Genomic DNA, 12,236 nt, shown 5'->3' with positions numbered 1-12,236 from the left:
ATCTCATGGAATCTCGAGTTATGACTTTAATGCAAAACACTTTAGGTATGCAATGAATTCTAACAATTTTTTTCGCAAATAAGATAATAATATATGTCAATTATTCAGATTTGAGCAGAGTATGATGACATTTTCTATTGCAGGGATGTCCCGAAATGTAATTATTTTCGTAAAATCTTATTTTTGAGCAGGATTTATTCTTCTGAATATTTTATCTTGAAAATACTATGCCGATTATTAAAGTTTGGTGAAGTTGTTTTTTTTTTGTTTACTTTACTACTTCAATTTTGTATATGTTTATTTCCATTTCAACTCATTAATAAACCATATTACTTGTGAAATAGTCTTTTAAAAAACATCCTTTTTTTGTTTATTTACTTTTTGAGAAGAAAAATTCTGTGACAATTGCAACAAGTTTTGAGCACATTTTTTAATTTCACTGTTGGCCTGAAATTGTATTGAATTCAGTCTTCTATTAGATATTTTTTTAAATTAAAAATGCTTTTTATTAATACTTTTTTAAGTAATCGAGTTTATTTCATGTATTCAAATAAAACCCAGCATTTAAAATATGAAATAATAACATTTTTGTTGGGTTTTTGTGGCTCTATATGTAAAAAAAAATTTCCTCATTTCTGGAGTGACTCCCATGTTTGAGAAAAAAAATAAAACCAAAGAATTGTCATAAATAATGACAAGTGCTTTGACCCTCTTGACCCGAGCAGTCCATTTACAATGATGAATTTTTCCTGAACATCTTATTTTATGGGGCTTGCTTGATGTCATTGATTGTGCCTTTTTTTTTTTTTTTTTGGTGCACTCGTATTTCACAAGACTAATTTCACTGAAAATCACACCCAATACGTCCATTTAGCTAATTTAAAAATAAAGGAATTGCTGACCAAAGAGTTTGTAGCATTTTGTGTTGTTTAAATTTGGCTACTTCAACACATAAAATGAAAACATTATGAATACTTTAAAAACATTTGCATAAGAACACTGGTTTTCAATGTTGGCCCACAATTTTGATAGGTATAATTGTATATTAAAAAACAATCTGGGAAAATAGTGCCAATTATGAAGCATTTTTTTATTTTACTGTTACCCATTGATCTTTTTTAAAATTCCATTTATTTATTTATTTACTTACTAACTTATTTATTTTCTCTGGTTTCAATTTGGTCTAGTTCTGAACTGTAAAAAAAAAAAAAGTTTTACTTTAAAAAAATTTACTTTGAGAAAAAAAACCTACAAATTTTATAGTGAAAGTGTTTTTTTATATACTGTCCGCTATTACATTATGTCACATTCGAGGTTGATTTACCACATTAGAAACATGCAGTAGTAAAGTTTACTTTTTAAATGGATAAACTGCACATTTACTGAAAAAAAGCCTTTTATTTACACAAACATCGCCATAGAAACTATACTTCTATACTATGATCATCCACATCATTTTTTTTTTTTTACATTTAGAAAGTTAACACGATGATTCCCTGAGTGTGGCACGGTGGATCAGCAAAGTAAAGTGTTGCCCTCAGTTCTGAGATCCCGGGTTCAATCCCGGCCCCGCCTGTGTGGAGTTTGCATGTTCTCCCCGTGCCTGCGTGGGTTTTCTCCGGGCACTCCGGTTTCCTCCCACATCCCAAAAACATGCAACAGTAACTGGACACTCTAAATTGCCCCTAGATGTGATTGTGAGTGCGATCGTAGTCTGTCTCTATGTGCCCTGTGATTGGCTGGCAACCAGTTCAGGGTATACCTCGCCTCCTGCCCGTTGACAGCTGGGATAGGCTCCAGCGCTCCCCGCGACCCTCATGAGGATGAGCGACAAAGAAAATGGATGGATGGATTCCCTGAGTTGTCATTTTATTCACAAACACATCACATCCCTAAAACATGTATATCTTATTCAAATTCACAAACAATTTCAAGCTTTGGTAGTTCGGTGCCCCGTGACCCCATTGACCTTTTTCCCTCCTCCTCCTCCTCCTGCGTTATTGGGACTATTGTGTTTAAAACAAAACAAAAAATAAAGAGTGTTGTTGCGTTAAGAGTCCTGCTGCAGCGTGTCGGAGTGCTCCGTTTGGTTGCGAGTGTTTGGGGCCCCGTCACTGGCTCACAGTCACTTGCTGTATGTTCCTGATGGACGGCAACGTGCTCATGGCCTGTGTCGGAGGCGGGTGAGGATGGGGATGAGGGTGGGGATGCGGATGCGGGTGAGGGTGGGCGTGGGGGTGGGCGTGGGGGTGCGGGTGGGGGCCGGGGTACAGGGCACCGTGGATGTCCGTGGGACTGAGCGAGCCGGGCACCGGCAGCGGGCTGACGGAGCCCGGGTCGCTGTGCACGGAGCCCCCGCTGCCGTCCGACTGGCCCAGCTTCTTCTTGATCAGTTTCCGTTCCTTGGCGCGGCGGTTCTGGAACCAAATCTTCACCTATTGACACACACGCGCACACATTGTGTTTTATTTGGTCATGTTTGTTTATTTTGCCTTAATTGTTTAGCTTTTGTATTTGTTATTGTTTTTTTTACATTTGATTTACATATATTTAGTCAATTCCATTTGAACTTAACTTTTGTATCTTATTTTATTCCCTCATTTATACATATTTTTTTAGTATTATGATTATTTTGTTTTTTTAATCTCATTTTTTTTATTTTTTCTTATTCATATAATATATTTTATTCAATTATAACTCTATTATTAGTGCATATTAAATATACTGCATATCTTTTTTTCAATTTCCTGGATGGAAAACAGATTGCTTAAATTCAAAGACACAACTTATTTTTACATTTTAATAAAAAGAGGTCCACTTGACACAACACATACTTGTTTCTATCACATATTATTCTGTATGTTTATATATCTATATATATATCTATATCTATATATATATATATATATATATATATATATATATATATATATTCTATTTTTATTATTTCCTGATGCATGCACCCAGGGAATAAAACAAAAAGAAGGATATCAAATGAATAAAGAAAGAAAATCTGGATGATTTTTTTATGTCCAAAAGTAAAATTTAAAAAAAAAACATGACCATTTATATTTTAACAAAATTAATTACATTTTCTAGTTTTTATCATTCACCTCAAATGAAAATGCAGGATTTTTTTTTGCTTTTTTTTTTAAAACAAATATTTGGTTATTCAAACACTAACCATAATTGTTTAACCCACTTATTTTTTTATTGTGTTTGATACTGTAATAGCACTAACTACAAGTGACAAGGTAGCTAGGTTTTACTTATTATAACTATTACAATTATTATTATTCATGTTTATGTGATTATGCATTATGACTTGAAACTATGTCCGGTATAGCGGACATTTGTTTAATTTTAATATTGTAATAATTCAATCAGTGGCAGTGTGGACTCTATTGCTTCCGTGGATTTTGTGCATTATTTTTTTCTTTTCGTGTTTGATTTTTAGTAATTAGTACTTAGTACTACTAAGTAAGTTGTAAGTAAGTAGTCGTAGCTAAACAAAAAAAAAGCTAGAGCCGCTTATCCAAACAGTAACCATGCTGCTGAATGAACTCGTTCATTTTTGTTGTTTCCTTAGAATTTTTCATATTTGGATGCGATTATTTTTTTTCCCTGCGCTAGTGGAAAACGTGAGCGAACGCCAAAGCAAAGCGAGCGATCTGTTTGTGCGTTTTTTTTTTTTTTTGCGCCGAGGCGTCCGTGCACCTGTCTCTCGGACAGGCCCAGGTTGACGGCCAGCTCGGCTTTCCTCCTGATGGTGATGTATCGGTTGAAGTGGAACTCCTTCTCCAGCTCCAGCCGCTGGTGGTCCGTGTAGACCACCCGGTACTTCTCTTTCGTCCTTGTCTTCCCTTCGCGTCACACATGCGGAACAGAAAAAAAAAAAGCGTCGCCGGTTATCATGGAACTGTGTGGCAAAACTGGATAAGATGAATAGCAAGGATATTGAATATCAGTATGGTAGCGGACCCAAATGCAGGACTTCGAGGCAGAGGCATAATGTTCACTGTAGTTTATTCTGGAAACTGCGTCATACACAGTGTAGCAGTCCGACAAGGACTAAGAAAGCGTAACTGCACCACATATCATCTTTATTTCAGTATTTTGTTTTCTGGTTTTCCGTGACATTTTGTTTTTCAAATGTGCGCTTCAACTCAGTCGCTGTTGGGAAAGAGCGCGAGTAGACCGCCAGGCCCAGTCGGACCGGAACGAGCTGGCCTTTGGCATGCCTGGACCGGCCCCTATCTGCTGCGAGCATCAAATCCGCATCTGCGCTCTTTGGTCTTCACATATGCAAATTTCTGCTTTGAAGTGGACCTGCGAGTCCCTCGCAAGGCTTTTTCAACTCTTGCGACACGCACACAAAACAAGCCACGAGATACGTAAAGCGGCTCCGTTTTGCGAGTCTGCACGTGACTCAGTGAGACGATGGACGAGTCCATTGCGTGAGAAGGAAGGAGGAAGCAGTCCAAATGAGCACGATACATCAAATATGTTGATGTTTTTTTTTTAGCACATAAATTCAGACTAAAATAAACTTCATTCTTTTCAATCGAAACGCTTTCAAGCAGTTTTCATGAGACGATTGCAGTTCTCTGGATTTATGGTAGTCCCCCTTTGTGAGGCAGAATACTCAGAAAAACTAAATAGTGCATGGAAATCATTCATTCATTCATTCAATTTGGGCATTTATTACCGATCCAAAACATTTATGATGAGCATTTTTGTGGTCTCCGGTTATGATCGAATTTTTCCTGTAAATTCTTTCGTATAGTGACAACGTCACTCTAGTGGTGGCAAAGTAGTTGTTTACGTTCTCCTAGCGTCCAAAATGCCTGCCACCACCCACAATGCAAAGCGGTTCCCGAGGCCCAAACAAGCCTCCTCAACCAGCTAGCGAGGGATCGCGCAATCTGTGGTGAGGCTCGGTGCTAGGTGCCTCACTTCATGCTTCACTCATGTATTTGGAAAGTAAATACACAAAGTTCAGCAATTTTCACGAGGGAATCATTATTGGATTCATAAAGAAAATCAATATAAATCACATATCAGAGAGCAAAGATAGAAAAGAAATGTATTTAATCATGATTTGTTTTTTGTCTTTGTGATACAGGTGAGGCTCTGCCTATCCTGTCCAAGGTATGAAATGCGAGCAATGCGCTAGATTGTGGCTACAGTCTACATACAACATGTACATAAAATACAAAAATATTAATATTCAGATCATTCCCTGGCGGGACGGTGGCGCAGCTGTAGAGAATCTAGCTCACAGTTCTGAGGTCCCGGTGGTTCGATCCCGCACCCGTCTGTGTGGAGTTTGCATGTTCTCCCCGTGCCTACGCGGGTTTTCTCCGGGCACTCCGGTTTCCTCCCGCATCCCAAAAACATGCAACATTAATTGGACACTCTAAATTGCCCCTAGGTGTGATTGTGAGTGCGGCTGTTTGTCTCTGTGCCCTGCGATTGGCTGGCAACCAGTTCATGGTGTAGCCCGTCTCCTGCCCAAACACAGCTGGGATTGGCTCCAGCACTCCGGCGACCCTCATGAGGATAAGGTGTTCAGATAATGGAAGGACGGAGGGTATCATCCCCTGACAGTTGGGTAACCAAATGGAGCGCACCTGCTCTCGAAATGTGAAGCAGTAGATAGTTGTGGGGAAGGTGCGTTGGATTTGTTTACCCAGACATCCAAGTTGTTCATGGCAATGTTAAACACACGAGTTGTATTGTGGGAGCACGCAATACATATTGCGTGGCCATAAAAATTTACTGACTCGTTGACTGCCGAGTACACATAGAGTATGTGTTTAAACTTTGATTTTATTATACTGTTCATGTAAATTATTGTTTGCCTTTAAATCAGTATCAATGTTAATAAACTCTTCAGTTCCAATGTGAAATTGTACTATTATATATACAGATGATGTATATTGATAGTAAAAACGTTGTCCTGTAAAATAATGCTGCCAGCTTGGTTTCTAGCTTGTTATTATTATTATTTTATAGCTTCCTAACTATCACCAATTTTAAAATGTCTTTGTGTAAAATATTTATTTCATCCAATTGCAGTTTATTGGTGTATTTTCTGTCTTTACAGTAAATCGCTGGCAGCGGAGTTCCCAGCATTTTTTTTTAACTGTAATTTTACAGTTCACTATTGTTTCATATTTGGCAGTATTTTAATGTTTCCTCTCATTTCATCCATCCATTTTCTGTCCCGCTTATCCTCACTAGGGTCGCAGGTGTGCCAGAGCCTATCCCGTCTGACTTTGAGCGAGAGGCGAGCTACACCAGCCAATTGATTGTTCACAACCTCAGTGCAATAATTGTTCATTCATAATTGTTAATATATATATATATATATACACGCAATCAGAAAAATTCAGTGTGAACTCTCAAAGTACACATACCAGGGAAGTCACAATATTTTTCTCATCCATAAAGTAATTTAATCTTAATCCAGAAAACAATCCAATGCAGTCATTTTTTGGGGGGCCAAATATTTTACAAGTACAGTGAAGTACTTTACTGGCTGACACTCAGTTATGAAGTATTCCTTTATTGTAACACATGCAGTATTATTTATACGGCTCACGATTTTAATAAACATACACTGAAAGCGTTCATAAAAATCCCCCAAGTAATAAATCACCACACTAAAAAGAACAATCTAAAATGCATTGGAATGTACATGTAAAAAATAAAATATTGTAAAAAGAAAGTTCGCAGCACCTCAGACACCAGCATTCAAAATATCACAGATAAAATATTTTGAAATATGTGGACGCCAAATTTGAACTATATTGCAATTTAACACGACGGTTAAAAACTGATTCCCGCACAATTTTTGGAGTCGTGGAATATCCATCGAAATCAAACGACTGTCACGATTAAAAAAAGGAATCCTCGGTGCTCTCCCCCCTTAAACAGAAATATGAATCATTTCCGAAAACAGTACATACTATTTGTCTGGACCGATTCTGTTGACCGTTTTCTACACAATCAAATGAAAAATACCATTCAGTATGTGAGTACGAGTCTGTGTGCAGGTTACGGTAAATCAAGGCAAAAAACAACAACAACAACAAAAATGAAAGTTATGAAAAAAGGCCACAATGGAGAGGATTAAAACAGATATCGTGCGAGAAATGCAAAGTATTTCGGACAGTATTTCCTTTAGTATTTGCGCAGGGTGTCAAATCCAATGCAAATACTATTTACTGTATATTAGCAATACGGTAGGCGACACATGGCTGTACCCCACAATACATCTTTTTTAAAATGTAAAATATTGTTTTCCTGTGGAAAGCTGTATGTTACTGCCAGAATTGAACTGTGTTGTTTTGTACCGTGTACACCAATACGTAGGAAGCAGAACCTCACTTTTGTTTTTAAACCATCTGATTTTTAGGATGCCCCCCAGCATTAATCCGTTAAATCGAGGTTTCTCTCTATATGTACTTTGTTCTTTCTTATTAATATGAAGGCTTATGTGTCAAATTTGCGTCTGCTACACAAACCAGTAGGAAATATCAATTCGGCAAATAAATATTCATCCAAACCAATCGATAAGTGAACTTTACTTTTAATTGGATTGAACAACCCTGGATGATAGGATTCTAATTCGATTTGATTCTCGGTTCCATTCGTAGTGCCACGCAGGACTTGCGTGGACGTGTTGGACACACAAGCTGCTGCAGATGTGAGGGGGGGGAAAAGGGAGAGAGGAAGCGAGGCTGCATATCAAAGCCAGGCCATGTGCGGAAAAAACAACTTGGGTGCAATTGCCTCGGCACGCTGACGTTGGAGGACCGCACACGCAGCGGAGCGCGCATGAGTAATCGAATCATCGCGATTTTTCTGCCGGGATCCCGTGCAGATACATGGGGGTGGGGCTTCTCCTCAAACCGCAGAGACTGCAAAAGATGGTCTCACGCACTCATTCATGCACGTTGCCCTCATTGGGAACTTTTTTTTTTTTGGGAGGGGGGGGGACCTAAATGTGACGTCACCATTTGGCTTTCCGGAGCAGTGCTGCACGGCAAATTGGAGAACTCGTGTGGGTTTGTTTTAAAACGTGCTTGAAGGGGATTTTTTTTTCTTTTTTAGATTTAAAAAAAAAAAGTAATTTTAGGAAGGAAAGCAAAATGAATAATTATACTGTGATTTTTAAAATCTTATCTTATTTTTGTTTTAATGAGCAATTCATTTATTTCTAGAATGGGTTTTTAAACAAGTATAAAATGAGCAAGTAACATACACAATTTTCATAATTAATGAAAACATTGAAAAATGTACTTTTGTAATTTCTTATTGTATATTTTCATTATTCATTAGGTTTCATTTTATTGGCGTGAGTCAAACCAATAGTTCATAACACATATTTCTGTATTTCATGATTTACAGTAGTGAAAAATGTCCGCCTAGTATGTGAAATCATATTTAGAATCTCTAAAATGGCAATTTTTAAATCAACAAATTATAATTCATGGAAACCTATAATGTCAGAAAATCAACACATTAAATGTTGAATAAAATTAACGCTTTTTTATTTACAATAAACTTATCAACCAATTAATTAACAAAATAAATATTTTAATGTGATACATAAATACAAATAAATGGAAAATATGTACAATTTTTTATTCAACAAGAAAACTTTAAATTGTTACAATGGATAAAAAATGGTATTACGGCTCATTGAAACCGTTTACTAAAATATAAATACAGAAATGTTGAAGGTATACGTCATGTACTAATATCGTATTTTTATTACATATTTGCAATAATTCAAATAACCATTTTTAGTGAGGTGATGAAGTAAAGAATGAATAAATACATGTCAAGTAAGAAAATTTATTTATTTGATCTGCACCTGCATTTCTCTTTTTTACATTTTATGATTCATGTTATGACTTTCCCTTTATCCCGCCAGCGATGAATTTACTAACCAATGCCTCAGTCAAATAAATACATAAATGATAAATATACTGTATGTCAAATTTTTTATGTACTAACTTTATTTTCATGATTTAGCTCATTTAGTACAAAGTGTCTCGATTCATTTAAATGCTTTCAAAATGTGGCTAAAAAGCATAAACAACAATAAAAAAGAGAAAATAAAAATCAGCCATTACCATTATCAGAGTACAATAACAATAATAATAAGTTTTTTATATATTGTGATATACTGTATTACTCCAACATCTCTGCATAGTGTACAAGAAGTATTTTGGGGGATGGTCGTTTTTTTTTAAAGTTAAATAAATACAATTATTTTCCTGAAAAATAATATATAGATATTCTAAATTCATACATTTTTATATTTGAATTAATTCTCTGACAGGTAAACAAATCAGTGAACCACTGCAAATAATTTTTTAGCACTCCCTCAACAACCACAACATTTCTCAGCTCCAGTTTATTGCTATCACTCAAAATTTAAAAAAAAAAATATATGTGTGCAATATGTCCAGTGTGTGACGTGTTTGAGCAAGTTTGAATTCCTGGGAGGAACCAAATTTCAATTTGGCCCTTGGTAAGGATTTGTATGATCATATTTGGTTGCTAACTGACACCCCCCCCCACTCCCCACCAAATAAAGTACTGTTTTATATCTTCACCTCTACATAATATTTCTACCATCAAAGGTACAAGGAGCCATCTTTGATTCCCAAAAGTTCTGTGGTATGTTCTGTTGATTTTTTTTTTTTTTTTTTTTTGAGGTGCAAAGGGACACTTTTCAAAAATGGAAAGTGACCCAAATTTGGTTCCTTTCCCCCATTTCATACAAATTAGTTCTTTGATTGGAAAAAAAAACAAATTTTGAGAAGAAGCAAAGTATTCTTTCAAGGATTATTAAAAATAGCCTTAAAATCTTGCAGGAACCAAATATGGTACCGGGCTGCATTAAGTTTGCAAAATACAGGGGCGAATATATGTATATATCCACTTGGAAAATGAACTTTAGGAGACAAATATGATTTATTGCTCCATAAAAATTGTAATCTGTACGGAAAAAATATATACTTGGGAAGCAAATATGATAGCTTGCCATACTCAAAATGTTAAATATAGGCTGTAATGAGTACTAAATGACTTTTAGCAACCAAATATGGTCCTTCACCATTTTAAGGATGAAGAAATAAACTTTTTTTAAAAGGTGAAAATGCCTTTTGGAAACCAAATGTTTTTTTTTTATTTTACCCATAAATGATTCAGCATGTAATAATAATAATAAAAAGTCACTCCGAGGAACTAAATGTGGTAACGTCGCAACGACAAATTCACTATTTAGTGACTTTTTGGAGACAAATGTTCTTATTTGGCACATTGAGAACATAAAATCGTTTTTATGAAGGGGAAAAACAACTTTTGGGAACCAAATCCGATTGCTGGCCGCTTTAAGAGTACAAAAATGCATCCTTAAATATGGATAAACATTTGTTTTGGAAACGAAATATGTTTCAATTTGCAATCGAGAGTGTAAAAATACACTATAAAAAACATGAACAAGGTGAAAAATAACTTTGCAAGCGTGCAAAGGTACACACACTAATAATACAAAAATAAGAATTAAAAAAAAGTATCGTGTGTGTAAGAGTGTAAATACTGTACAGTTTGAATGGGTGTGAGGACTTTTAGGAACCAAATTTGGTTCCGTTGCCCTTTTAAGGGTATAAAATGCATTCTCCATGAGGGGAAAAGTCCTTTTAGGAATGATGTAAAAAGACTTTTTTAAAATTTACTCTCTTAAATTATGAGTCGGGGAGGGGGGGGAATTGGGAACCAGTTGAATTTATGCTTTTAGGAATGTAAAATCTAGATGGGGGGGTGGGGTGGTGGGGGGGGGAAGACCCTTTTAGTAACCAAATAAGGTTTCATCAATTTGCCGTCGGAAATGTCAGGAATCAAAGACGGCGCCCTGGCCTATATTAATAATGACAATTACACTTTTTTTTTTTTTTGCAGTGCGTCTCTCTCTTTCTCTCAGTCTCCCTCTAAATCTGTCTGTCTGCCGGTCTCACCTGTGGAGGAGGACTGCGCCGTTTTGCTCATCCACTGGTAGGAGTTGCGCCTCTCCGGGTCCGGCGAGACGTCCGGCGGCGGCGGCGGCGGCTGCTGAGGCTGCTGCTGCTGCTGCTGCTGCTGCTGAGGCAGCGGCGGGGGCGGGTGCATGTGGCCGTACTCCGCGGCCGAGCAGTAGGCCACCTGGGCCGGCGACGAGTTGTTGACGCCCGGGGACTGCAGCCCGTTCGGGGGCACCAGGCCGTAGGTGGTCCAATCCTCCCGGGGCCCTCCGTAAGCCGACGGGCCCCAGCCGCCCGCCGACTGGCCGTGCGAGTCCACGTTGGGGACGTGATGGTATCCGCTAAAGTCGGGGTACTGCGGCGACGACACGAAGTTCTGCGGGGGCAGGTTGATGCCGGATCTCCGCACGGGGCCTTGGTGATACATGCCGCTCTCTTTATCCAGGATGTATCCCACGTACATGGCGTTGCACTCGGAAAAAAAGAATCTAAGGGGACATGCTTGAAAGGAGAAGGATCCAAAATGGGGGTCCCCCCCGCTATTTTTTTCCCCTTTTTTAATTCTTTTTTTTGGGGGGAAAGTCCTTGCAGCGCGGTGCTCCTCTCACATGATGTGCTGCCGGCTGACAAGATGCCACCAAAGTCTGCCTTGCAAGGCCAGCCAGCCTCCACGTCAACTCCTTTGTACATTTGCATCCAAATGAAAGTGACCCCCCCCCCCCACCCCCCACCCCACACACGCGAGGGGGCGCGTCATCAGGTGACGGTGCCCCCCCCTCCCCCCCAAAAAAGCATACATTCATTCATTAACATGGGAGGCCCCAAAGACAAGAAGAAGTTGGGCAACAAATGCAAAAAGTTTTTTTTCTTTGGGGGGGGGGTCACCCAGAAAATGTCAGGAAAACAAACCGATTCTTAGAAAGTCTTGCTTTTTTTTTTTTTAAAGAATTTTTTTTAAAGTAATTTTATGTGACCAGCATTGACAAGATGGTATTGAATATTGAACAAAATATTTCCACGTGACTTATGCTGATATAAATATCCACGCTATATTGCTAAATGTTATTTTAAAAAGAAAAACAAAACTTTATTTGACTACGATAGCAGTAAAAAAAAAAAAAAGAAAGAAAACTGCACTTCTGATTATTGCAACAACAAAAAAAAGCTGCTTGGTGTCATTTTTCTTGTATGCGA

The 12,236-nt window shown here is 37.8% G+C and overlaps 1 protein-coding gene across 1 annotated transcript; it reads right to left on the bottom strand.

The window, feature by feature from the left end:
• Window positions 1-2,111: 2,111 nt before the first annotated feature.
• cdx4 (caudal type homeobox 4) lies at window positions 2,112-11,505 on the bottom strand. The gene is made up of 4 exons (XM_061835475.1): window positions 11,040-11,505; window positions 3,718-3,863; window positions 2,254-2,435; window positions 2,112-2,160 (listed from the first exon to the last, which is right to left on the bottom strand). Exons 1-4 carry the CDS (start codon window positions 11,503-11,505, stop codon window positions 2,112-2,114), a joined length of 843 nt encoding a protein of 280 aa, XP_061691459.1.
• Window positions 11,506-12,236: the final 731 nt, after the last annotated feature.

Source organism: Syngnathoides biaculeatus, chromosome 11, assembly GCF_019802595.1.
Source record: "Syngnathoides biaculeatus isolate LvHL_M chromosome 11, ASM1980259v1, whole genome shotgun sequence".
Classification (NCBI taxonomy): Eukaryota; Metazoa; Chordata; class Actinopteri; order Syngnathiformes; family Syngnathidae; genus Syngnathoides; species Syngnathoides biaculeatus.
The sequence above is the reverse complement of the archived record's forward strand: the minus strand, read 5'-3'. Positions and strand labels throughout refer to the sequence as shown.

Bases quoted from the DNA above. Each gene is read 5' to 3' on its own strand.
- cdx4 (XM_061835475.1), bottom strand. From the start codon at position 11,505: ATGTACGTGGGATACATCCTGGATAAAGAGAGCGGCATGTATCACCAA. The intron at 3,864-11,039 runs GTGAGACCGGCA...TGTGACGCGAAG, and splicing joins GGCGCAGTCCTCCTCCACAG to GGAAGACAAGGACGAAAGAG. The intron at 2,436-3,717 runs GTGCACGGACGC...GTGTGTCAATAG, and splicing joins TGGGCCTGTCCGAGAGACAG to GTGAAGATTTGGTTCCAGAA.